The 26,657-nt window shown below is 41.1% G+C and overlaps 1 protein-coding gene across 2 annotated transcripts in view; it reads left to right on the forward strand.

Annotated features, from left to right (window-relative positions):
* The first annotated feature begins 13,564 nt into the window (after positions 1 to 13,564).
* LOC141103544 (dimethylaniline monooxygenase [N-oxide-forming] 2-like) overlaps positions 13,565 to 26,657 on the forward strand; it is a 108,494-nt gene continuing 95,401 nt past the window's right edge. The window contains exons 1-5 of one of the 2 annotated variants that reach the window (XM_073593241.1): positions 13,565 to 13,684; positions 13,814 to 13,965; positions 17,124 to 17,169; positions 20,320 to 20,459; positions 20,543 to 20,731. In XM_073593241.1, the coding sequence (XP_073449342.1) occupies positions 20,328 to 20,459; positions 20,543 to 20,731 (321 nt within the window). In that variant the 5' untranslated portion in view covers positions 13,565 to 13,684; positions 13,814 to 13,965; positions 17,124 to 17,169; positions 20,320 to 20,327. The remainder of the gene's footprint in view (positions 13,685 to 13,813; positions 13,966 to 17,123; positions 17,170 to 20,319; positions 20,460 to 20,542; positions 20,732 to 26,657) is intronic. The other variant, XM_073593240.1, reaches the window with a different exon arrangement.

Here is a 26,657-nt window from a genome sequence, read left to right on the forward strand (position 1 = left end):
CTCAACAGGGAACCTGAGAATGCAGCCGGTGATTCAGCCAGCTGACCATAGAGCTGATCAGAGACCAGAGTGGCTCCAAACATCTCTATGGCCTAAGAAACCGGAAGCTACGAGTATTTCATGACTTAGATTTCGCCGGATGTAAATAGCGCCATTGGGAAATTGGGGAAGCATTTTATCACACCGATCTTGGTGTGGTCAGATGCTTTGAGGGCAGAGGAGAGATCTAGGGTCTAATAGACCACAATTTTTTCAAAAAAGAGTACCTGTCACTACCTATTGCTATCATAGGGGATATTTACATTCCCCGAGATAACAATAAAAATGATTAAAAAAAAAAATATGAAAGGAACAGTTTAAAAGTAAGATTAAAAAAGCAAAAAAATAATAAAGAAAAAAAAAAAAAAAAAAAAAACACCCCTGTCGCCCCCTGCTCTCGCGCTAAGGCGAACGCAAGCGGCGGTCTGTCGTCAAACATAAACAGCAATTGCACCATGCATGTGAGGTATCACCGCGAAGGCCAGATCGAGTGCAGTAATTTTTCCAGTAGACCTCCTCTGTAAATCTAAAGTGGTAACCTGTAAAGGCTTTTGAAGGCTTTTAAACATGTATTTATTTTGTTGCCACTGCACGTTTGTGCGCAATTTTAAAGCATGTCATGTTTGGTATCCATGTACTCGGCCTAAGATCATCTTTTTTATTTCATCAAACATTTGGGCAATATAGCGTGTTTTAGTGCATTAAAATTAAAAAAAGTGTGTTTTTTCCCCAAAAAATGCGTTTGAAAAATCGCTGCGCAATTACTGTGTGAAAAAAAAAAATGAAACACCCACCATTTTAATCTGTAGGGCATTTGCTTTAAAAAAATATATAATGTTTGGGGGTTCAAAGTAATTTTTTTGCAAAAAAAAAAAACTTTTTCATGTAAACAATAAGTGTCAGAAAGGGCTTTGTCTTCAAGTGGTTAGAAGAGTGGGTGATGTGTGACATAAGCTTCTAAATGTTGTGCATAAAATGCCAGGACAGTTCAAAACCCCCCCAAATGACCCCATTTTGGAAAGTAGACACCCCAAGCTATTTGCTGAGAGGCATGTCGAGTCCATGGAATATTTTATATTGCGACACAAGTTGCGGGAAAGAGACAAATTTTTTTTTTTTTTTTTTTGCACAAAGTTGTCACTAAATGATATATTGCTCAAACATGCCATGGAAATATGTGAAATTACACCCCAAAATACATTCTGCTGCTTCTCCTGAGTACGGGGATACCACATGTGTGAGACTTTTTGGGAGCCTAGCCGCGTACGGGACCCCGAAAACCAAGCACCGCCTTCAGGCTTTCTAAGGGCGTGAATTTTTGATTTCACTCTTCACTGCCTATCACAGTTTCGGAGGCCATGGAATGCCCAGGTGGCACAAAACCCCCCCAAATGACCCCATTTTGGAAAGTAGACACCCCAAGCTATTTGCTGAGAGGTATAGTGAGTATTTTGCAGACCTCACTTTTTGTCACAAAGTTTTGAAAATTGAAAAAAGAAAAAAAAAAATGTTTTTTCTTGTCTTTCTTCATTTTCAAAAACAAATGAGAGCTGCAAAATACTCACCATGCCTTTCAGCAAATAGCTTGGGGTGTCTACTTTCCAAAATGGGGTCATTTGGGGGGGTTTTGTGCCACCTGGGCATTCCATGGCCTCCGAAACTGTGATAGGCAGTAAAGAGTGAAATCAAAAATTTTCACCCTTAGAAATCCTGAAGGCAGTGATTGGTTTTCGGGGTCCAGTACGCGGCTAGGCTCCCAAAAAGTCCCACACATGTGGTATCCCCATACTCAGGAGAAGCAGCTAAATGTATTTTGGGGTGCAATTCCACATATGCCCATGGCCTGTGTGAGCAATATATCATTTAGTGACAACTTTATGAAAAAAAAAAAAAAAAAAAAAAAAAAGTGTCACTTTCCCGCAACTTGTGTCAAAATATAAAATATTCCATGGACTCAATATGCCTCTCAGCAAATAGCTTGGGGTGTCTACTTTCCAAAATGGGGTCATTTTGGGGGGTTTTGTGCCACCTGGGCATTCCATGGCCTCCGAAACTGTGATAGGCAGTGAAGAGTGAAAGCAAAAATTTACACCCTTAGAAATCCTGAAGGCGGTGATTGGTTTTCGGGGCCCCGTACGCGGCTAGGCTCCCAAAAAGTCCCACACATGTGGTATCCATGTACTCAGGAGAAGCAGCTAAATGTATTTTGGGGTGCAATTCCACATAGGCCCATGGCCTGTGTGAGCAATATATCATTTAGTGACGACTTTTTGTAAATATTTTTTTTTTTTTTGTCATTTTTCAATCACTTGGGACAAAAAAAATAAATATTCAATGGGTTCAACATGCCTCTCAGCAATTTCCTTGGGGTGTCTACTTTCCAAAATGGGGTCATTTGGGGGGGGTTTGTACTGCCCTGCCATTTTAGCACCTCAAGAAATGACATAGGCAGTCATAAACTAAAAGCTGTGTAAATTCCAGAAAATGTACCCTAGTTTGTAGACGCTATAACTTTTGCGCAAACCAATAAATATACGCTTATTGACATTTTTTTTACCAAAGACATGTGGCCGAATACATTTTGGCCTAAATGTATGACTAAAATTGAGTTTATTGGATTTTTTTTTATAACAAAAAGTAGAAAATATCATTTTTTTTCAAAATTTTCGGTCTTTTTCCGTTTATAGTGCAAAAAATAAAAACCGCAGAGGTGATCAAATACCATCAAAAGAAAGCTCTATTTGTGGGAAGAAAAGGACGCAAATTTTGTTTGGGTACAGCATTGCATGACCGCGCAATTAGCAGTTAAAGCGACGCAGTGCCAAATTGGAAAAAGACCTCTGGTCCTTAGGCAGCATAATGGTCCGGGGCTCAAGTGGTTAATGGCTGTGTGTTGAGTTATTTTGAGGGGACAGCAAATTTGCAATGTTATACAAGCTGTTATACAAGCTTTACACTCACTACTTTACATTGTAGCAAAGTGTAATTTCTTCAGTGTTGTCACATAAAAAGATAGAATAAAATGTTTACAAAAAATGTGATTGGTGTACTCACCTTTGTGAAATACTGTATATAGGAGTGCACTAATGCCATGTACACACGAGTGGACTTTTCGACCGGACTGGTCCGACAGAACAAATCCGGCGGACAATCCGACCGTGTGTGGGCTTCATCGGACCTTCAGCGGACCTTTTCTGTTGAAAACCAGACTCGAGTCCGGTCGAAAAATCCGTTCATCTGTATGCTAGTCCGATGGTCAAAAAAGGACGCAAGGGCAGCTATTGGCTACTGGCTATGAACTTCCTTATTCTAGTCCCTTCGTACGTCATCACGTTCAAAAGAACGGACTTTTGAATGGACTTTAGTCCGTTCGTGTGTGGGCAAGTCCGGTCGTTCGAATGTCTGTCGTAACTCCGTCGAAAGTCCGTCTGAAAGACCGTCGGACCTTTGATGCTGAAAAGTCTGCTCGTGTGTACACGGCATAAGAGTTCTCACAGCATTATTCCATCTCGCTAATTGCTTAGTTAGAAAAACATGATCCACGGGAGGACAAATGGACTAAATGAACGTCCGTGCCCCCAGTAGTCAAGGTGGGGGAACTTCCAGACACGTCCACCCACTATATTACATCCATATACTACCTTGTAAAACTATGAGAATTATATGCAAATATTGCTATGTACCAAAATCGTCATCCATAAACAGAATAATAAAGTGCTAGTAAAGGAAATATATGTGTACAATATAGTGTAAATCCGATAAAAAAGGTTTTTTTTTATTTAAAAAAAAAGGCACTCTCTGGTGCCTAAAGCTTGAACAAAGTTCAACAGATCTGGGACAGCGTGCGTTCCACAGACCAGATGCAGCAAACCTGAAGTACTGGAAGTGACGTGATCGCGTTACAAGATTTGACTTACGAGTTTTGTCATCTGAGGCCTAATTGTCATGTGGGCCAGATAGCAGGAAAGAGAAGATGTTGGGTAATTAAAAGAGAAGTATGGGAATTTTATTTATGAATATTTACCTAGATAGATGCTGCATCTGTCCCCCACCAGCTCTAAGGCTGAGAACCGAGTAATCAAATAGCCGATCACTCAGTTCTCAGTGCTCCCTGAGCAGAGAGCTGGTGGCTGTCAGTCTCTGGCTCTGCTCTGCCCCCGGTGCTCACTGAAACACTGGGCTGTGGAGGTGGCGGGAGTGGCCGGCTCAGCCTCTCAGCGGCTCTCTGAGAGTCTGAGCTGGGTGCTGGTCTAGGCATGTGAGCAGATCCCAACCGGTGGTTGCGAACTTTACCCAGCCTAGACCGATTCTGTGACATCAGCCGAGAGCAGGCTTAAAGGGGTTGTAAACCCTTGTGTTTTTTCACCTTAACGCATAGGATGCATTAAGGTGAGAAAACTTCTGGCAGTCAGACCCCCTGTTTTACTTACCTGAGCCCTGGAATTTACTCGGCGGTAGGGATGAGCCGAACACCCCCCTGTTCGGTTCGCACCAGAACATGCGAACAGGAAAAAAGTTCGTTCGAACACGCGAACACCGTTAAAGTCTATGGGACACGAACATGAATAATCAAAAGTGCTAATTTTAAAGGCTAATATGCAAGTTATTGTCATAAAAAGTGTTTGGGGACCTGGGTCCTGCCCCAGGGGACATGGATCAATGCAAAAAAAAGTTTTAAAAACGGCCGTTTTTTCAGGAGCAGTGATTTTAATAATGCTTAAAGTCAAACAATAAAAGTGTAATATCCCTTTAAATTTCGTACCTGGGGGTGTCTATAGTATGCCTGTAAAGGGGCGCATGTTTCCTGTGTTTAGAACAGTCTGACAGCAAAATGGCATTTTGAAGGAAAAAACTCATTTAAAACTACCCGCGGCTATTGCATTGCCGACAATACACATAGAAGTTCATTGATAAAAACGGCATGGGAATTCCCCAAAGGGGAACCCCGAACCAAAATTTAAAAAAAAAAATGACGTGGGAGTCCCCCTAAATTCCATACCAGGCCCTTCAGGTCTGGTATGGATATTAAGGGGAACCCCGGCCAAAATTAAAAAAAAAAAATGACGTGGGGTTCCCCCTAAATTCCATACCAGACCCTTCAGGTCTGGTATGGATTTTAAGGGGAACCCCGCGCCAAAAAAAAAAAAAAAAAAAAAAACGGCGTGGGGTCCCCCCAAAAATCCATACCAGACCCTTATCCGAGCACGCAACCTGGCAGGCCGCAGGAAAAGAGGGGGGGACGAGAGTGCGGCCCCCCCCTCCTGAACCGTACCAGGCCACATGCCCTCAACATTGGGAGGGTGCTTTGGGGTAGCCCCCCAAAACACCTTGTCCCCATGTTGATGAGGACAAGGGCCTCATCCCCACAACCCTGGCCGGTGGTTGTGGGGGTCTGCGGGCGGGGGGCTTATCGGAATCTGGAAGCCCCCTTTAACAAGGGGACCCCCAGATCCCAGACCCCCCCCTGTGTGAAATGGTAAGGGGGTACTTACCCCTACCATTTCACTAAAAAACTGTCAAAAATGTTAAAAATGACAAGAGACAGTTTTTGACAATTCCTTTATTTAAATACTTCTTCTTTCTTCTATCTCCCTTCATCTTCTGGTTCTTCTGGTTCTTCTGGCTCTTCTGGTTCTTCCTCCGGCATTCTCGTCCAGCATCTCCTCCACGGCGTCTTCTATCTTCTTCTCCTCGGGCCGCTCCGCACCCATGGCATGGGGGGGAGGCTCCCGCTCTTCTCTTCATCTTCTTCTCTTCTTCTTTTCTTCTCTTCTTCTCTTCTTCATTTTCTTCTCCGGGCCGCTCCGCACCCATGCTGGCATGGAGGGAGGCTCACGCTGTGTGACGGCGCTCCTCGTCTGACAGTTCTTAAATAATGGGGGGCGGGGCCACCCGGTGACCCCGCCCCCCTCTGACGCACGGGACATGACGGGACTTCCCTGTGGCATTCCCCGTGACGTCACAGGGAAGTCCCGTCAAGTCACCGTGCGTCAGAGGGGGGCGGGGTCACCGGGTGGCCCTGCCCCCCGTTATTTAAGAACTGTCAGACGAGGAGCGCCGTCACACAGCGGGAGCCTCCCTCCATGCCAGCATGGGTGCGGAGCGGCCTGGAGAAGAAAATGAAGAAGAGAAGAAGAGAAGAAGAGAAGAAAAGAAGAAGAGAAGAGCGGGAGCCTCCCCCCCATGCCATGGGTGCGGAGCGGCCCGAGGAGAAGAAGATAGAAGACGCCGCGGAGGAGATGCTGGACGAGAACGCCGGAGGAAGAACCAGAAGAGCCAGAAGAACCAGAAGAACCAGAAGATGAAGGAAGATAGAAGAAAGTATTTAAATAAAGGAATTGTCAAAAACTGTCTCTTGTCATTTTTAACATTTTTGACAGTTTTTTAGTGAAATGGTAGGGGTAAGTACCCCCTTACCATTTCACACAGGGGGGGGCCGGGATCTGGGGGTCCCCTTGTTAAAGGGGGCTTCCAGATTCCGATAAGCCCCCTGCCCGCAGACCCCCACAACCACCGGCCAGGGTTGTGGGGATGAGGCCCTTGTCCTCATCAACATGGGGACAAGGTGTTTTGGGGGGCTACCCCAAAGCACCCTCCCAATGTTGAGGGCATGTGGGCTGGTATGGTTCAGGAGGGGGGGGGGCGCACTCTTGTCCCCCCCTCTTTTCCTGCAGCCTGCCAGGTTGCGTGCTCGGATAAGGGTCTGGTATGGAATTTAGAGGGAACCCCACGTAATTTTTTTTTTTTTAAATTTTGGCCGGGGTTCCGCTTAATATCCATATCAGACCTGAAGAGCCTGGTATGGAATTTAGGGGGACTCCCACGTCATTTTTTTTTTTTAATTTTGGTTCGGGGTTCCCCTTTGGGGAATTCCCAAGCCGTTTTTATCAATGAACTTCTATGTGTATTGTCGGCAATGCAATAGCTGCGGGTAGTTTTAAATGAGTTTTTTTCCTTCAAAATGTCATTTTGCTGTCAGACTGTTCTAAACACAGGAAACATGCGCCCCTTTACAGGCATACTATAGACACCCCCCAGGTACGAAATTTAAAGGGATATTACACTTTTATTGTTTGACTTTAAGCATTATTAAAATCACTGCTCCTGAAAAAACGGCCGTTTTTAAAACTTTTTTTTGCATTGATCCATGTCCCCTGGGGCAGGACCTGGGTCCCCAAACACTTTTTATGACAATAACTTGCATATTAGCCTTTAAAATTAGCACTTTTGATTTCTCCCATAGACTTTTAAAGGGTGTTCCGCGGCATTCGAATTTGCCGCGAACACCCCAAATTGTTCGCTGTTCGGCGAACTCGCGAACAGCCAATGTTCGAGTCGAACATGAGTTCGACTCGAACTCGAAGCTCATCCCTACTCGGCGGTGACGCGCTGTCCCTTACTCCACGGGGTTCTGACTCTTGATTGGCTAGATTGATAGCAGCAGAGCCATTGGCTCCCGCTGCTGTCAATCAAATTCAATGACGCGGGCACCGGGGACGGGGCCGAGTCTGGCATTTGTGTCTATGGAGCGCGCCCGCAAGGTAACCCCCCGGGAGAGCGTTTCTCCTTTGGGACCCTGAAAAAGTTGAAAAAATGCACTTCAGAAACCTAAATGGTAAAAGGGGGAGGGGATGTCATAAGGAGTGAGAATCAAGGGTTGGCGCCAAACCTTCATCTCTCCATACCTCCAAACGAGAAACCCTCCAAGAAAGGTTTGAAGCAAATCGCTTCATTTAGTCCTGGTGAGCATGTAGCCCTTAAATTGTGTATCCACCGCAGTGTGGATCTACAATGGAACTGCGGTGGATCTACAATTTAAGGGCTACATGCTCACCAGGACTAAATGAAGGTATTTATTAAAATTTCAAATTACTTTCAGTTAAAATCTCTCCTTTTTATATTCGTGCTAAGAGTATTATGTAAATGCACATTCATTGGAAGTTCATTCCCCATGACCTTTGCTTGCCTTTTTAGTATAGTCAGTAATTCTCTTTAAATAAAACAAATCTAGGTATTAGTCTTGTAATGCCGGTTTGCTGGATTGGATGTGAGGGCTGGACGGCTCTCTCACCCTGTCCACTGGATAGACAAAGCATATATACTCTCTTTCTATATTGCTGATAATACTTTCATGTGTCACCTTGGGAACATTTGATCCCTTGTGGGGACACATGAAATAAATTCTATTCGTTCTGAGATGACCACTTAGCTTACTTGCTGTTTGTTACATAGGTCAACTGGCAGGTTTAAAAAGATCTTTATACACCCTATAAGAGCCTCTATGTTCCCACTTTGGACTACTACATGATTCAGGTAGTATGTCTTCATGCTTAACATCTTGGTATAATTTTTTACCCCAAACAGTAGGATATCTATTATCACTATCTTTTATTTCTAGGTCGCCTTTTTCAATCTTTGGCCTCAGTGCTCTTATTTGTCCAAAATCTCATGGTCGGGGACGTTTGCCGCCACTGGCTCTTTAATCCATCCCTAATACAAAAGAATAAAAAAAAACTCTAAGGGACTATTGAGACACAACTTTTGAGACACAGTCCTTTTTATATACTCCTTGATTTTAAAGATATTTCAATGGAATGTTCACCTGTGACACCACCATATTATATGTACAATTTGTTTCCTAACAAATAACCCTGAGGAAAGGGAAACGCGTCGAAAGAAGGACAATACTGGGCGTCATGCTTGGATTATGGTCTTTCTAAACACAGATTTGTATACCTTCTATGTCTCTGTTTATATGAAAATGCATTTGAACCTATTTTGTTAAATAAATACTGTTTGTTACATAAATACACACTTTTTCTATATTTTTCTCAATATATAAGTGCCTATAAAGTCCGTTTAGGGGTATTCATTTTGTTTCTAATGTGCTAGTATGTACCATATACCAGCACATTATGAGAGACTTACCATAAAATAAAGCCCTCCAGTGGTGCGCTGTCACCGCTGACAGGGCTTTCACCTTCACCTTGTCTTCCTTCTGGGTTTGTGGGCTCCGGCCGTTTGAAGGGCTGATCTGCAATGATGTCACTTCCATGCATGTGCATGGGTGTCACGGCTGGGGCACAACGCCCTGAAAGGATGGCATGCCATCCTTTCAGAGCGCAGTGCTCAAGCACTGGTGACATCACAGGCTGCAGGAGTAGTGACGGTGCACGCTTAGGAGATATTCCTTGTACCTACAGGTAAGCTTTATTATAAACTTACCTGTAGGTACAAGTGAGCAAGTGGTGTGTACTAACGTTTTAACATATGGTAACCTATTTCCTCAATGCAGGGCTTAATCCTCAACACTGGACGCTGACATCAGGGGTGTTCCTTTCTACAGTGAGTGATGGCCAGGTAGAGACCTCACCTGTCATTTGATGCAGAGCCCTATGTAGGAGCTTGTTGATGCAGGCAGGGGGCATGAAGTAGGCAAGGGGGCATGTGGGATTACTTATGCTGGACCACTGGTCTCACAGGCAGTGTGGCAGTCCCATTTACTAGGGCACATGATGCATTGGGAATTTGGCAGGTGAGGAACTAGTACCAAGAGACAACAAAGATGTAAGACAGTACAATATTTGGTTCTTAATGGTGTCTAAATGTATTGCAAGTCTTTTCCTGGAGGGTTCATCAGAGCTTTAATGCAATACATAATGTAAAGGACGTCTAGGTGACACAATGATAAGTGACAAACCACCGTAGGGTAAAGAAAAAAACTTTACTAGGAACTAGTAGGTTTCTAGGAAACTAGGTTTCCATAACGTGAAAAATAATGTCAATTTCAGGGTTGCACAAAAAGGCCTTTTTTTACGAGCACAAAGTATGGGTTACATCTTCCAGCTTTTCTGCTGAAAATGAAAGTACATTAGGCCCTATAAATGACGCAAACAATTACTAAGTGTCCCAATTATTGCTGATTACTTAAAAATCCTCTTCATGAAATCAGTATTGGAAAAACTGTTAGTACTCCCTTTGGAGCATTATTTAGGCAATAGTGCACTGAAGAAAATAGTATATTTCCTGATAATGAGAAAAAGGGAATTAACAAATGAAAACAGACAGACCATTATAACCCTCAAAATCTGCAGAGAAATAAAGGTGGGGCATCAGCGAGTACAGCTTCCAAAACCATCTTAAAGCAGAGCTTCACCCATTCCCCCGGATCACAATGCCGCATTCGCAGTACATTGATAAATGGATATTCTCAATTTTTTTATTATTATTTATAAATATTATTATTTGTTTTTATAGATTTTTTCAAATAATCTTTTAATAAACGGAAGTTTTGGAAATACTGCACTATGGGAGCCAATTTCTCTTTTTTATGAGGATTATGAAAATTACATCTATTACAACCCGGATATCCTAAGGCTGCTCGAGGAACTGCAGAGGCTGACACCAGTGGTTACCTGCCAACCTAAGGCGCTACATGCGCATTACCCCTGTAGGGGTAGTAGGATCTGGTGAGTGGGGACCCTTGAGGGGGAGCACGCAAGTCACCTGTCAAGATTCTGTGATCACTAAAGTCACCTGCTACAATTCCTCTAAACACGAACAGTCACCTTCATTGGGATAAATGCACCTATGTGTTCTTTGTATACGGTGCAATAAACTGCATCTTGGTGCAATTTTTTATTTTGGTGCGATTTTTGCATTTCTTCTGTTTTTTTTATGCGATTTTTTGCATGTGTTTTGTTTTTTGTTTTTTTTTATTCTTGGGTTTATATACACCTTGATTTTATGATTGGGACACTATATGTATACACTTATATGTTTTTGTATATGGTGCGATAATTACATTTTGGTGCGACTTTGGTGCGATTTTTTTTATAACTTTTTTGTTTTTTGGTGCAATTCTTTGCATTCTTATTTGGATTTGGTTTGTGGGTCCACTCACATCCTGTATCTTGGGTTTGGACACTATATGCACTGTTATAAGCAGAGGATCACTATACTATCATGATATTCATGTTTGGATGTTTTATGCACTGATATAAGGAGAGGATTTATTCGTATTTATATTTATTTTTATGGTACACTAATTAGTAAGCTATAACATTTTTGGTGATAACCTCTCCTGTGTAGGATTGGTGCCCACACCTAGAGGGCTTTAGTGCTCACCTACTGGGGTAGGTGAGGTGTGATAACTATTACACTATCAACATTATGGTAACTGTTTTGTTATAATTTATTCCACAATAGCACTGTGTCTTTTAATATTTAGCCACTATAGAGTGATTTGGTATAGCACTATTTGACATATAGGTAGCACCACTCACCCCTTCACATCTTCTTTCTTTTCTATATTCTAGAGCCCTCTTACAGGGTTTTTTTTGGGGAGGCTGCAACCTTCACACACGTCCTAAGCGCAGACCTTCCTAATTAATTTATTTACTTGATCGGGTCCTTCTCCCTGTTAGGTATGGAGACGACTGAGAGGAAGATGGCCCCCACCCCTCTCCATACCATTGCAGGGCGTAAGCGATGTCAAAACATTACTTCCACCCATAGCTCCTAAAGAAACATTTTATTATTATTTTTATTTTTTAAACTACATTTTTTTTATTTTTATTTTTTTTATTGCATTTTAGTGTAAATATGAGATCTGAGGTCTTTTTGACCCCAGATCTCACATTTAAGAGGTCCTGTCATGCTTTTTTTCTATTACAAGGGATGTTTACATCCCTTGTAATAGGAATAAAAGTGACACAATTTATTTTTTTAAAAGAACAGTGTAAAAACAAAAAACAAATGGTAAAATAAATAAGAAAAAAAATCATTTAAACGCGCCCCGTCCCGCCGAGCTTGCGTGCAGAAGCGAACGCATATGTGAGCAGCGCTCACATATGAAAACGGTGTTCATACCACACATGTGAGGTATTGCCGCGATTGTTAGAGCGAGAGCAATAATTCTAGCCCTAGACCTTCTCTGTAACTCCAAACATGCAACCTGTAGAAGTTTTTAAACATTGCCTATGGAGATTTTTAAGGGTAAAAGTTTGTCGCCATTCCATGAGCGGGCGCAATTTTGAAGTGTGACATGTTTGGTATCAATTTACTTGGCGTAACATTATCTTTCACAATATAAAAAAAATTGGGCTAACTTTACTGTTGTCTTATTTTTTAATTAAAAAAAGTGATTTTTTTTCCAAAAAAAGTGTGCTTGTAAGACTGCTGCACAAATACAGTGTGACAGAAAGTATTGCAACGACCGCCATTTTATTTTCTAGGGTGTTAGAAAATAATATATAATGTTTGGGGGTTCGAAGTATTTTCTAGCAAAAAAAAATGTTTTTAACTTGTAAACAACAAATCTCAGAAAGAGGATCGGTCCTTAAGTGGTTAAGCTTTGAGAAAAAAAAAAATTGAAGCTGATTGGTTTCTATGCAGAGCTGCACGAGATTTTGCACTTTCCAGTTTTCATAAATCAACCCCACAGTGTTGCTCCATACATATTAGTAAATGTCATCTAACAGTTAAAGACAGCAATGGTTTCAAAATCCAGAGTTTTTTTTATTTAAACATAACCCTGTGTCATCCCAAATAGCACCTCAAACTCTGGTAAAGGATTTAACCCCCCCAAAACACATTGTCGTGTTAGTAGTTGGGGGATCTGTGTTAAAGCATGATTCCAATGATTTCCCTAAATTAAGTTGCCAGTTGTTTTTAAAATATTAAATCAAGTACTCATAATCTCCCCAATGATGTCCCTCGAAGGCCCACCAGTCTTCTTCTGGATTAAATGATGTCCAGCATCATTTAACCTACTTCATGTGAGTCCAAGATGTCATGGACACACCCTCTGGGTATGTGTCATCTCTATGCCCTAATTTTAATTCATAATGAGCTGGGTAGTGATGGCACAGAGAGACTGACAGCTGACCTATTCTCTCCCTCTTTGGGAGAGGAATGAGCAAGCCTCAATAAGTAAAGACAGTGCAGGCCTTCCCTGAAGACCGGTGAGATTGCTTGACATATACCTATACAGGTATCTGTCAAGTGTAGCTTGGAGCATGACAAGGTCAAAAAAGGGTGGTGCGTCAGAAGCTAATTAAAGTTTTTTTATGCTTTAAATTCCACCCATACTTACTCCATATTTCAAAGATAAATCAGATGGAATACATCTCTAAAGAGCTTGCCAACCTCTATTTCTCTATGTTCCCAATATTTCTGTAAAGTAGTGGAGATTGTCCACCTTGAATTCAAAAGCAAGTGGCTCAAGAGAGCAGAAAACTGTCAAAAACCCCCCAAAATAAAACAAAAAACAAATTTAAAGGATGGATTTATAAAATTAAATTGCTTCATTAGAGAGTACGAGAGGGTATGTGATATGACAAGGGTTTTTATTTGTTTTTTAACTTCACAAATCTTGTTATGGGGAAGTGTAAATTTGTTATAAAAGTATATGTTAGAAAACATTTTGACATGTGTGATATGATTTATGTTGCTGGAATTGTGTTCTAAGCATATTACACAATAGTGTGCTGTCTACGGGTTAAATATTTTTAGGGGAGGGGTAGGTTGTAAGGCATGTGTATATAAGCAGTGTGCAACTGTATGTGTGTGTCACATGTAAAAGGGTTTTCTGACATAACCTGGATTGGAACATAGATGTGATGCTTTTAATCATAACTTAAAAGTGAGTATATTAAAACTTTTCATTTCTATAACTTTGGGTCTCCACTATTTGTTGATTTTTTTGATTCATTGCATTGAGTTCCAGCTAAATGACTTTCATTCTATCTTCACACTTTGCATGGATGCACAGATCTAGGATTCCATGGTGTAAGCCTGCAGCGAGAGAGTGGTGGATCCAATTTATTTTCCAGCAGTTTGCAGCGGAGAAGAGAACACATAATTCTTCAGTAGAAAGAGATAACATCTTTACCTGCATAAGAGGATTTTGGCTGACAGCAGTCTGTGAGTAATCTACATTGCCAAAGGCTTTTTCTTCTGTTTTTCTCAGGCGCTACAACTAGATCTTTTTAATACAGAACAAGATTGTTATTGTGTTTATGATACTATAGTATTAACATTACCATGCTTGTGGAAAATAGTTGATACTATTATAAACTGTTGGATCCGAGGTGGGGGGCATAGTTTGCTCTCTATAGTATATGTGTTTTATTTAATTTGAGCTTGGCTGTACTCTACACACCTGCTACTGGTAACACAGGGGTTGATCTACTAATACTGGAAAGTGCAAAATCTGGTGCAGCTTTGCATGGTAGCCAATCAGCTTCTAACTTCAGCTTGTTCAATTAACCACTTACAGACCGCCCGCCATCGTTATATGTCGGTACTTTGTAGAGGGGTATCATTGTTATGGCAGCAGCTAGCTACCATAACCCCTGTATCCTCTTCTGCAGCGGGCGGTCCGCTTTCAGATAAAAGTGGTCTCTGTGGCGGATTGGCTGTGAGATCACTTTTATCGGCGGTGGGAGAGAGGACCCCCCACTCCCGCCGCGCTCCAGTGCCTTCCTCCGCTTACCTGAGCCGCTGGCAGTGGTGGAGGCGATCGGGTCCTTCTCCCTGTTAGGTATGGAGATGAGTGAGGGGAAGATGGCCCCCACCCCTCTCCACACCATTGCAGGGCGGAAGCGATGTCAAAACGTCACTTCCGCCCATAATTCCTAAAGAGACATTTTATTATTTTTTTTTTTTTTTAACTACATTTTTTTATTTTTATTTTTTTTATTGCATTTTAGTGCAAATATGAGATCTGAGGTCTTTTCGACCCCAGATCTCACATTTAAGAGGTCCTGTCATGCTTTTTTTCTATTACAAGGGATGTTTACATCCCTTGTAATAGGAATAAAAGTGACGCAATTTATTTTTTTAAAAGACCAGTGTAAAAAAACAAAACAAAAGGTAAAATAAATAAGAAAAGAAAAGAAATTTAAATGCGCCCCGTCCCGCCGAGCTTGCGTGCAGAAGCGAACGCATACGTGAGCAGCACTTGCATATGAAAACGGTGTTCATACCACACATGTGAGTTATTGCCGCGATTTTTAGAGCGAGAGCAATAATTCTAGCCCTAGACCTCCTCTGTAACTCCAAACATGCAACCTGTAGATTTTTTTTAAACATTGCCTATGGAGATTTTTAAGGGTAAAAGTTTGTCGCCGTTCCACAAGCGGGTGCAATTTTGAAGCGTGACATGTTGGGTATCAATTTACTCGGCGTAACATTATCTTTCACAATATAAAAAAATTAGGCTAACTTTACTGTTGTATTATTTTTTAATTCAAAAAAGTGTATTTTTTCCAAAAAAAGTGTGCTTGTAAGACCGCTGCACAAATACAGTGTGACAGAAAATATTGCAACGACCTATTCTCTAGGGTATTAGAAAAAAATATATAATGTTTGGGGGTTCTAAGTAATTTTCTAGCAAAAAAATGTTTTTAACTTGTAAACAACAAATCTCAGATCTTTAGTTTATTAATGGTTTATTAACACTTTACTAGATATTTGCAAGACTGTACTTATATTATATATTTGATCACAATAGGAAATTTTTCTTTTTGCATGTTTGTTTTTAATATGATTGGCTGGCTTGACAATGAATAAATATATAAATATGATGCGCTAGAGTGTGCTAACCGTGCCCTAATCCTGGCACACAGAGATACAGTGCATATACAACAGAGTATAAAATAATTTAACCCCAATATGTGCTCTATCCCCCAAGATAAACAAACTTAATGTGCACAAATAAACAGTGCAGTGAGCATGTGAAATGGTAATTTTTAACAAAATGCTCCAAACTGAATCAGTGCAAACCAGGTGCTAAAAGTGCAATAAACAAATAAATAATAAAATAAATAACGTTATTTCATAAATGATTCATATATGCAAACAAAAGCTGAAAAATGACATGTGCCAGCCAAAAAGTGCAGAGTGTCACACAATACATATACTTAATCGTCCCTCATAAAATAGACATATATTAAACACAAAAGTCCTTAATGAAAGTGATGACAACTGTGCTTCAGCGATGATGTTTTCAAATGTGCTGCGATTCCATAAGCCACATATCATGCAATGGTGAAACAAAAGGTGACCCCCCCAAGGTAAAGCACTCACCTTAGGGAATGTCGCTAGACAGAGTCAGGAAACGCTTATGAGCCACCCAGGGTTCAGTGTGGATCACAGGAAAACAGGCTCCAGCATAGGCTCAAGTCATAGGTAAAAAGAGAAAGGAACCATATGGTGTGATAATGTTTAAAAAGTGTTTATTAACAAGGTCAGATAAAAAACTCTCCCCCAGAAGGGGGTACTCACATTTTGAGGGTGCGTCAGTGCACCACTCAGAAGAGGCATAAAATCTGGATAAAACAATGAGGTAATAGATGTAGCAGTGAGGTTATGGAGACTGTCCCAGCACAGACAGCTGCTGCAGCCAAACACTCCGTCCTGGCCCCTCCCCTACGCGTCTTCGACACAGGGCATACGTGTCATCATCAGGGGGAATGTGATTTTTCAGCTTTTATTTGCATATATGAATCATTTATGAATTAACGTTATTTATTTTATTATTTATTTGTTTATTGCACTTTTAGCACCTGGTTTGCACTGATTCAGTTTGGAGCATTTTGTTGATATTACCATTTCACATGCTCACTGCACTGTTTATTTGTGCACATTAAGTTTGTTTATCTTGGGGGATATAGCACATGTTGGGGTTAAATTATTTTTTACTCTGTTGTATATGCACTGTATCTCTGTGTGCCAGGATTAGGGCACAGTTAGCACACTCTAGCACATCATATTTATATATTTATTTAATATTTCACACGCATTACAAGGCGTGATTTATGCATGCGGCTGTGTAGTGCTTACTTTTAGCACTAGGTTCATTTTGGTTCGTAGGAATTTTTCTTTGTTCATTTGGCTTGACAATGAAGTTTGGTAAGGTGGAGATTTTTTGTAAACAACTTTGATCTATGGGTGTTGCAAAACAAGGTTTCAAAAGCTCATTGGCAAGCCTTGTAAAAGCTTTTGATAACCACATTACTGAAATTCATCTTCTCATTGAAAGAGGTTGAACGTTTTTGTTTTAACTCTTTTTAACACAGAACAGTGAAAGAAAATACAATTTAGGAAATATGTTTTTGATTAACTGTAAGTATCTTCACCATAAAGGCATTTATGTTTTTTTTTTTTAAATAATCCTTTTAATTCTATTCATAAAGGTGTATCTTGATTCTATCTCTCTTATATTTTTATATTCTTTTGCTTTTTTTAATCATTTTGCCTATATTTAGACATTACATCTCTGCTTTCCTTTCACCTTAATACTATTTGTATTAAATAATATTGAATAAATAAATGTAGAAGTTTGTATTTCCTCGATTTTCCTGAATGAAAGTCAAGATATCATGTTTTCTTTTTTGTTTCCCAACATTTTTTATTGTATCTTAAAAAAAACAAACAAAAACAAGTAAAACACATGCAGAGATTGCATATATTGAGCATCAGTCTTGTACCAATATTGCTTAGATATGAAAGAACATATAAAATCATGGCCATTGTCCCTTTTGGGATTTAGTGAATGGAGTCAATCAGGTGTCATTTGGCCATGGTAACAATTACATGTAAACCTGTAGTAAATAGGCAGAAAACTTGGAAAAACTGCAGACAAAAAAAAAAAAAAGAAACAGAAAGGAAGGAAGGAAAAATGCAAGGGTACCACGATTATCTGCTTAATATTGTAGGTATGTTGTTATCTATGTGTTTATGCACCCACAAATCCATTGGTAGACCAAGACTCCCATTTTCTATTATATAAAGGCATAGTATCCATAATAGTATGGTGCACCCTCTTCATAAGCTGAATGGCCTCCATAGGTCTCAGAACCTGATCCCATGGGACCTTAGGGATGTAGTGCACCCTTAGGGGTGTAGTGCAATTGCCAAGTGAACTACGCTGAATAAGCTATGAGACAATTTTTGGTTGGGAGGGGGGATATCTGGTAGCAAAGCAAAAAATAAGCACATTTGGTGGGTCTGGGTCAAATGCATCCCTGTGATTAGAGCAACCTTAGCAGACACCCTCTGCCATACTGGTTTAATTGCCGTACAGCTCCAGAAGATATGGAGGTGTATGCCTCTATCTGGGAAGCCTCTGAAACAAGGTTCTGGCACTGAGGGATAAAACCTGTGTAGTTTAGGTGGTGTGTAAAACCACCCAGTATGGAGCTTAACAACCGTTTCCTTAACCGCCATAGACTTTGCGCATCTGTGCATATTGGAAAGCATATCCAACCAATCTTCAGGGGAAATTTATTGGCCCAGTTCCTCCTTCCAGCTGAGCATCGCTGAAGATTTGGCAGGGAAACTCCTCTCATTAGGGTATTTATACATAATAGAGATTGTACCCTTATCCCTGGAGGAGGATGCGCTCATACGTTCAAAGGTGGAATACGTGCCTGTCGCCTCCACGGAGGAGTGAGTGGAGAAAAGATGTCTGACCTGCAAATATTTATAGAATTCCATTTGATGGAGAGCATAGCTCAGCTGAAGGGAGGAGAAAGAGGAAAATGGGGGCTCTCGTGTCAGAGACTCCAAGGTGACAATGTCATTCTCAGTCAGCTTGGAGATGTTTCGAGGAGAATGAAAAGCTGGAGGGAGCCTAGGGTCTTCTAAGATGGAAGCCAGCCCAGGTTTGGGAAGCTATCATATTTTTATGGTTACGGCTTATGCTTTGCCTGCAGCTTTTGCCTCATTACCACTTATTTAAATCATAACGTAAAGGTTTATTTTATGCCTTTAGTAAAAATAATAATTTTGTGACTTTGCAATGATACTGTAAATCATAAGGAGACATACTTTATGAGAACATTTTTGTAAGAAACAATAATTCTATATAATAATATTCTAAACCCCATTACAGTATTCTCACTGTATCATAAAAAAAATAAATAAATAAATAAATGCAAATACACTATAAACACTGTGACCTAGTAATGTACAGACAAATTACAACAAATAGAAATTCTTTTTTCCCATGACCGGATATTAAGTGAAAGATGTATTCATTTAGTACATCAGTTCCACTGTATTTGTACTAGAGAATGTTCATAAGGGCAAAATACGGCTAACAAAGATCCCTCAACATATGGAATTTTTAAAGGAAATCTGTACTGAGAGAAATATGTGGACTGCCAATGCTGACCTGTTAATGAGTGCTAGCTGCCCAGCTCTTCCTGGCTTTAATATTTTCAGAGTCATTAACCTGAAATGAGCATGTCATAAGTGAATCAGAATGAAGTCAGAATCTCTTGCTAGTTCGAAGTCAGGGATGTAGAAGATATAGAAGGCATTGGATCAGTGTGACAACCAGGCAATTAGCATTTAGCAAAGAATGAGGAAGCAGTGGAGTTATATTGAAGCTGCATATACTTATTGAGAAAAGTTAGATAAAACAATACATGATTGGCAACAGTCTTACTGTATAGATTGATGTAACCATGTAATGTGTTATATAAGGTATGTATTCTTTATCATATACTCAGCCTGCCCCAGAAACCTGTATCCTAAATAAATAAATAAATAACTAAATAAATAAACCATATTGATTCCAAAAAAACAGAAACATATCATAAAAACTGTATTTTTTTTTAAATGAGCATGTTTCACCAATAGTTTCACTTATGTATTTTCAACAAAGATGAAAAGAACTATAGTTTGGCCTTAAAAAATGCACTCTAAAAAACAGGGGGCACCTTTATTAAAGCACTGGAACTGAATGCACAATAAGTGGTGTAAAGGGAGAGGAAGACAAATATATGCTGCTAGAATGAGGGAAAAAAGAGAACTTGCATGGTCAAAGCACAGGATTGCTTACATTTATTCAGCAAACTAATTTACATAATCAGGTTACCTAAAGCATGTATACTGTACTGTATGTATTGTTTATAAAGCAGAAGCTTCATAAGCTTTACAATGAACTAAAAAGGCAAGTGCCCCTAAATATTCTAGCAACCCTAGTTGAGAACTTTACATCAGAGCAGGTCCAGTGGGGTTGACCCTTACAGCCCAATAGTTCAATGGGTTTTCCTTTTAACTTGTATTTGAAAACCAACCTGTCCATATATCCACCCTAGAGTAAGAAGACTTGTTACACACAGAAACAGGCTTTATGGGTAGTGATTTGAGGAACAAATCTATATCCTCAGTAAACAAATATTATTCTGAAATTCTAAATATTTACTAAATTTTTGTTTATCCCTATCTTACTACTAATGCCATTTCCTTTATTCTATTCTGTAGAAAACATAATGGTTAAGAAAGTAGCAGTAATTGGATCAGGGGTTAGCGGTTTGACTGCTATCAAAGCATGCTTGGAAGAAGGATTGGAACCCACTTGTTTTGAAAAAAGTTGTGATATTGGAGGTCTTTGGCGGTTTACAGTAAGTTCACTCCCATTTTATTTTACATATTTTTGCATGTTTTATATAAATGGTATGCTAATCATCTGTATACTGTATTCCAGGACGAAGTGGAGGATAAGAGAGCCAGCATCTATAGCTCTTTGGTTACCAATGTTTCCAAAGAAACCATGTGTTTCAGTGACTTTCCAATGCCTGCAGATTTTCCTAATTTTCTACCGAATCGGAAATACTTTGAATACATCAAGTTATATGCTGAAAATTTTAATTTGACAAAATACATTCAATTTAAGGTAAGAGATCCATACTATATAGATAGATAGAGGCAGCACTGATGGGCATTGATGAGGCGGCACTGATGGGCACTGATGAGGATGCACTGGTATGCAACACTGATGGGCACTGATAGGCGGCACTGATGGGCAGCCTTTATGGGCGCTGATAGGCTGCAATGGTGGGCACTGATAGGGGGCACTGATGTGCACTGATAGGCAGCACTGATGGGCAATGAATGGCACTGATAGGGAGCACTGATGAGGAGGCACTGACAAGCATCACTGATGGGCACTGAAAGGCATTACTGATGGGCACTGATTGGCATCACTGGTGGGCATCACTAGTAGGCATCACTGGTGGACATCGCTGATGGGGCTGCACTGATAATCATTGCACTGATCCCCCCTGTCAGGAAAGCCGCTTATTGGCTCTCCTCTACTCATGCGCTGTCAGCATGAATAGAGCAATGCCGATAACTGCCATTTCCTATTTACACTGTGATCGGCTGTGAATGGACACAGCTGATCACATGGTAAAGAGCCTACGTCATAGGCTCTTTACCGTGATCGGAGATGCGTCTGAGCGACACACCGCACAACTGGTCGCTGCACTGCGTGCCCCCAGGGACCCACAAGAGTGGCTTGTTCTGAAAGATGTCATATGATGTCCAGTCAGAACGGGAAAGCCACCACCCGGCTGTCATTTTGCTATTGGCCGGGTGGGAAGTGGTTACATTTAAGCACAGACATTTTTCAATTTCACTTATGTAGTGCAGTATCGCTCTTCCAGCTGTGTCAGTTTATCACATATTGGCATTATGTCTCCACTATGTATCACTAAATATATGTTTATATGATGACACATTGATTGTGGGCAGCCCCTTCAAAAAAGGATTGCTGCACCAATGTCAATCAAACATGTAGGCTCCGCTGATTCAGCCACCCGGTGATTCAATCCTTGTCAAGGGCAGCTCTCACAGGGCTCATCTTGCTCGAGTGTTAGAAACTCAAAAGAGATAGATGGAAGTATGACAGGAAGACTTCAGCTCCATGCCCCCCCCCGGGACCATGTCTTCTAATGTGTTATTCCTGTGCTCTGCGTTTCACCCATGCTCTGCGATTGAGCCCATGAGGGTGAAATGCATTACAGGGTGTGGTTCTGGAGGGGATGGAGTTGAAGCCTTCCTGTCATACTTGGAACTTAGTGGCTTTTGGTGTGAACTTCCATCTATCCCTTGTATATTTCTGACCAATGTCAATTGCTTTATTTAGGACTTCACATTACAAATAAAATGGGGATGGTAGTATACACCACTATAAAAAAAAAACATTTTTTTTACAGCACAATAAGTGTTTTTTGCCATGCTTTCAATGACCTCTTCTCCTTTAGAATCCTAAAATGAAAATATAGTTAAAAAAAGAAATATAAATCCAGGTGCATAACTATTTCGGCTCTCACACCTGTACACCCCCTATGGACCAGAAAGAAGTTTACATTTTCTCTATGGATCTGTTTATTCAGCAATAACTTTGTCATTAGGATAAAGTAGTGTGTGTGTTTTATATATATATATATATATATATATATATATATATATATATATATATACGTCGAGGGAGTTTGAGTGATTATACTGGGATGATGCCTGGTATTTAGAGCCGATGGTAGGCTTTCTTTTTAAAGCACTCCTAGTGGCTAATTAGCTGCTGGATTGCTTTTACAAACAGTGGGAGTGGATGTCGCCCCTTCGATCGCCTTCTACAGTTTTCTTGGGCATTCCTGTCCCACTGGGAGACCAGAGCGACCAGCCAGCACTTCCGCCAGTTGATCATACAGGTAATCAGAGACCGGAATGGTTCTTGATCGCCTCTATGATACTGTACCATGACAAGGTCAACCAGTGCCCAGGGCAAAGATGCCAAACTGCACCCCCTGTTAATAATGAGGAAGAAATAGAACTTGTTAGCTCTCACTCTAGGAATAAAGATTTGATTGTGCTAGTATGGATTCACATAATTATGTCTTAATTATTTAATTGGTTCCTTTTGTGTATAGTCCTATATATTAAGAGTTTTTTATAATGAGTTTAGTACTTGTTCCAGCCTGAGGAAGGGTGTTAGTATGTTTAGCCTGAACCTGTAGCAGTTTTGGAACTTGTTCTGTATTTTTTGTTTTGTTCTTTTCACTGATTTGAATACATTTTTATAGTGCAGCAATTCTGGACCATTTCTTTTATACAACACAGCTATGGGAAAGCCAGATTGCAATGTATTAGGAAATCCAATGAAGCTGTTCACCACACCTGTTGGATGGATATATATATATATATATATATATATATATATATATATATATATATATATATATATATATATATATATATTCAAAAGTATTGGGACACCTGCCTTTACACGCACGTGAACTTTAATGGCATCCCAGTCTTAGTCCGCAGGGTTCAATATTGAGTTGGACCACACTTTGCAGCTATAACAGCTTCACCTCTTCTGGGAAGGCTGTCCACAAGGTTTAGGCGTGTGTCTATGGGAATTTAAGACCATTCTTTCAGAAGCCCATTTGTGAGGTCAGGCACTGATGTTGGACGAGAAGGCCTGGCTCGCAGTCTCCACTTGAATACATCCCAAAGGTGTTCTATCGGGTTAAGGTCAGGACTCTGTACAGGCTAGTCAAGTTCCTCCACCTCAAACTTGCTCATCCATGTCTTTATGGACCTTGCTTTGTGCACTGGTGGGCAGTCATGTTGGAACAGGAAGGGGTCAGCCCCAAACTGTTTCCACAAAGTTGGGAGCATGAAATAGTCCAAAATGTCTTGGTATGCTGACACCTTAAGAGTTCCCTTCACTGGAACTAAGGGACCAAGCCCAACCTCTGAAGAACAACCCCACAAAAGTGAGAACACCCCTCACATTTTTGTAAATATTTTATTATATCTTTTCTTGTAAAAACACTGAAGAAATTACACTTTGCTACAATGTAAAGTAGTGAGTGTACAGCTTGTATAGCAGTGTAAATTTGCTGTCCCCTCAAAATAACTCAACACAGCCATTAATGTCTAAACCACTGGCAACAAAAGTGAGTACACCCCTAAGTGAAAATGTCTAAATTGGGCCAAAAGTGTCAATATTTTGTGTGGCCACCATTATTTTCCAGCACTGCCTTAACCCTCTTGGGCATGGAATTCACCAGAGCATCACAGGTTGCCACTGGAGTCCTCTTCCACTCCTCCATGATGACATCACGGAACTGGTGGATGTTAGAGACCTTTTTCTCCTCCACCTTCCATTTGAGGATGCCCCACAGATGCTCAATAGGGTTTAGGTCTGGAGACATGCTTGGCCAGTCCATCACCTTTACCCCTAGCTTCTTTAGCAAGGCAGTGGTCATCTTGGAGTTGTGTTTAGGGTCGTTAGTATGTTGGAATACTGCCCTGCAGCCCTGTCCTTAGTCTCTTTGTCTTCAGAAATCTTCAGTTTGCCAGCTTTCTTGTGCATCATCTTTAGAAGAGGCTTCTAGACATGGCTGTCATCCCTACAGGGATGACAGCCATGCAGACCAATTTGATGCAGTGAAAGGTTGTATGTGATTCCGCACAGGGGAAAGTACAAGTTGATAAACTTTAGAGTGAACTGCTGCCCCTATAGATATACTACCAGCTGAGTGGAGTACACTTAAATTAGTTTGAAAAGAGTGTAGGTGTGGCGCTGTTCCAATTAAAGAAACACACACACACACATATATATATATATGTGTATGTATATGTAAGGTGCTGAATACCTTTTAAAACTAATAAGCTGATGCTTTTGTGTTACACCCTGTACAGAGTGCAACACTAAATGTGTAGCTTCAAGGAATAATTCCCTGTAAACAAATATGTGGAAATATTTAATACCTTAATTTTATCATTCAAGGTTGTTAATGTTGGTGTTTTACAACCTCTGCAGGGCATGACACCAAGAAAGGTAAATACCTTTGAAAATTGAGATAATTTAAGCCAGTAAATGGCCAGCAAACCAAGATGTTAAAAAAAGTAACAACTATAATAGAAGTGTGCTGCTGTGTTACACCCTCTGTGGGTTGCAACTCCTAGACCACAAAGAGGGTGGAAACCCTTTTGGCACCCAGCCAGGAATCAACGGCAAGGGGACCCTCGACAATATGGAGGGCAACATGGATGGAACCCAAGAGAGACCAGACACGTAGAATGAACAATGGGGATAAAGAAGAAAATCAATGGGAGGAGAGGAGAGATCAAGCCTACAGACCCCAACGATGGGCAAGAGAAAATGGACTAGAGGCAAGAGAGGAGGGATTAAGAAAAAGAAGATAAATGTATTAGGAGGGGTATGTTTAACCTAAGTGAAGCAGTTTTTAGTGAGAAGGAACTTAGAGTGCTTGATTTGGGACTAAAGTATGCTCCAGATAAAGATCTGGATGTCAGGGCTGGCTCAGCCCTTCCTTCTCTGAGCTGGCCGCTCAGCTGTCGGCTAATTGCCAGCTCTCATCTCTCTCCACAGATAACCAGCTGTTGTGGATCTGCTCGTCAGTCCCGTCTACTTAAAGATCTCCAGCTCACTTCATTCCTGCCTTCGCCTTGGTCACATCACAAGAAAACATCTTCTGAGTTCCTGTTTAAAGACTGGCTTTGCTGACATCCCTTCTGGCTCCTTATCCTGCTTGCTGTTCCTCTACATGGATCCCTGACTTCTGGCCTGGCTTATTACCCGATCTGGTTACTGAACTCTGGCTTTGCTGATTACCCGAACTGATTACTGAACTCTGGCTTGGCTGACTACCCAATCTGGTTACTGGACTCTGGCTGTGCTTTGACTATGCTTACTCTATTTACCTTTTTATTTTTATTAATAAACAAGTGTGATTTTACTGTACTTCTGTCTCGGTCTGGTTCATGGTTTCTGACAGTAGGCGAAGGCCATGAATTCAGAAGATACAGTCAATCCACTTGTTGGTAATATTTTTTCCAGATTGGATGAGCAAGATCACTACATGGATCAGTTTACCATGGCATTACAAGCGCTCCTGAGTCGCACGGCTCACCTGGAATCCCCCACCTGAGTTGCAGGCCGTCCCTGCTGCTGTGCCAGTCTCTGTGTAGGCACCCGCCTTGAGTATTACCTCTATAAGAGGTCTGTCTGGTTCTACCCCACTTCCCCAGCAATTTGGGGGCTATCCAGTTCAATGAAGAGGGTTTCTCAACCAAGTTGAGATATACTTTGAGATGCTGCCCCAGGCGTTTCCCACGGACAGAAGCAAAGTAGGGTTCGTGATATCTTTGCTTTCTGAGAGAGCCTTGGCCTGGGCTAACCCTCTATGGAAGACGCAAAAACCTGTTGTCTTGAGTTACCCTGAGTTTGTGGCCTCCTTTAAAAGGGTATTTGATGTTCCCGCACGCTTCGCTTCTGCTGCAAAGTGCCTCATGTCCATCAAACAGAGTATGAGAACTGTTGCTAACTACGCCATTGAGTTCCGTACTCTGGCAGCAGAGGTTGCTTGGAACAATGAGGCCCTCGTAGCTGCTTTTTCTCATGGTCTCTCAGATTCCATCAAGGATGAGATAGAAGCCCGAGATATACCCACTGAGCTGGAGAGCTTGATCTCGTTTGCCATCCTCATTGACTCCAGACTCAGAGAAAGACTTTCTTTTAAGGAGCGCTTGTGGAAGCCTCCTGTACGTTTGTCTCCGAGCTTTGCAGTCCCACCCATGCCTCCCTCGCCTCCCATGCCTCCTGGTACTGAGTCGGTCAGTGAAGATGAACCCATGCACTTGGGCTTCACGCGTCTCTCTGCGGATGAGAGAGCCTTTAGGAGGAGAGAGAGATTGTGCCTTTATTGTGGCCAGGCAGGTCACTTTTTGAAGTCTTGTCCTACCCGTCCTGGGAACACCCGAACCTTGAGGTCCTGTCATGG

Source organism: Aquarana catesbeiana, linkage group LG07, assembly GCF_042186555.1.
Source record: "Aquarana catesbeiana isolate 2022-GZ linkage group LG07, ASM4218655v1, whole genome shotgun sequence".
NCBI classification, from domain to species: domain Eukaryota; kingdom Metazoa; phylum Chordata; class Amphibia; order Anura; family Ranidae; genus Aquarana; species Aquarana catesbeiana.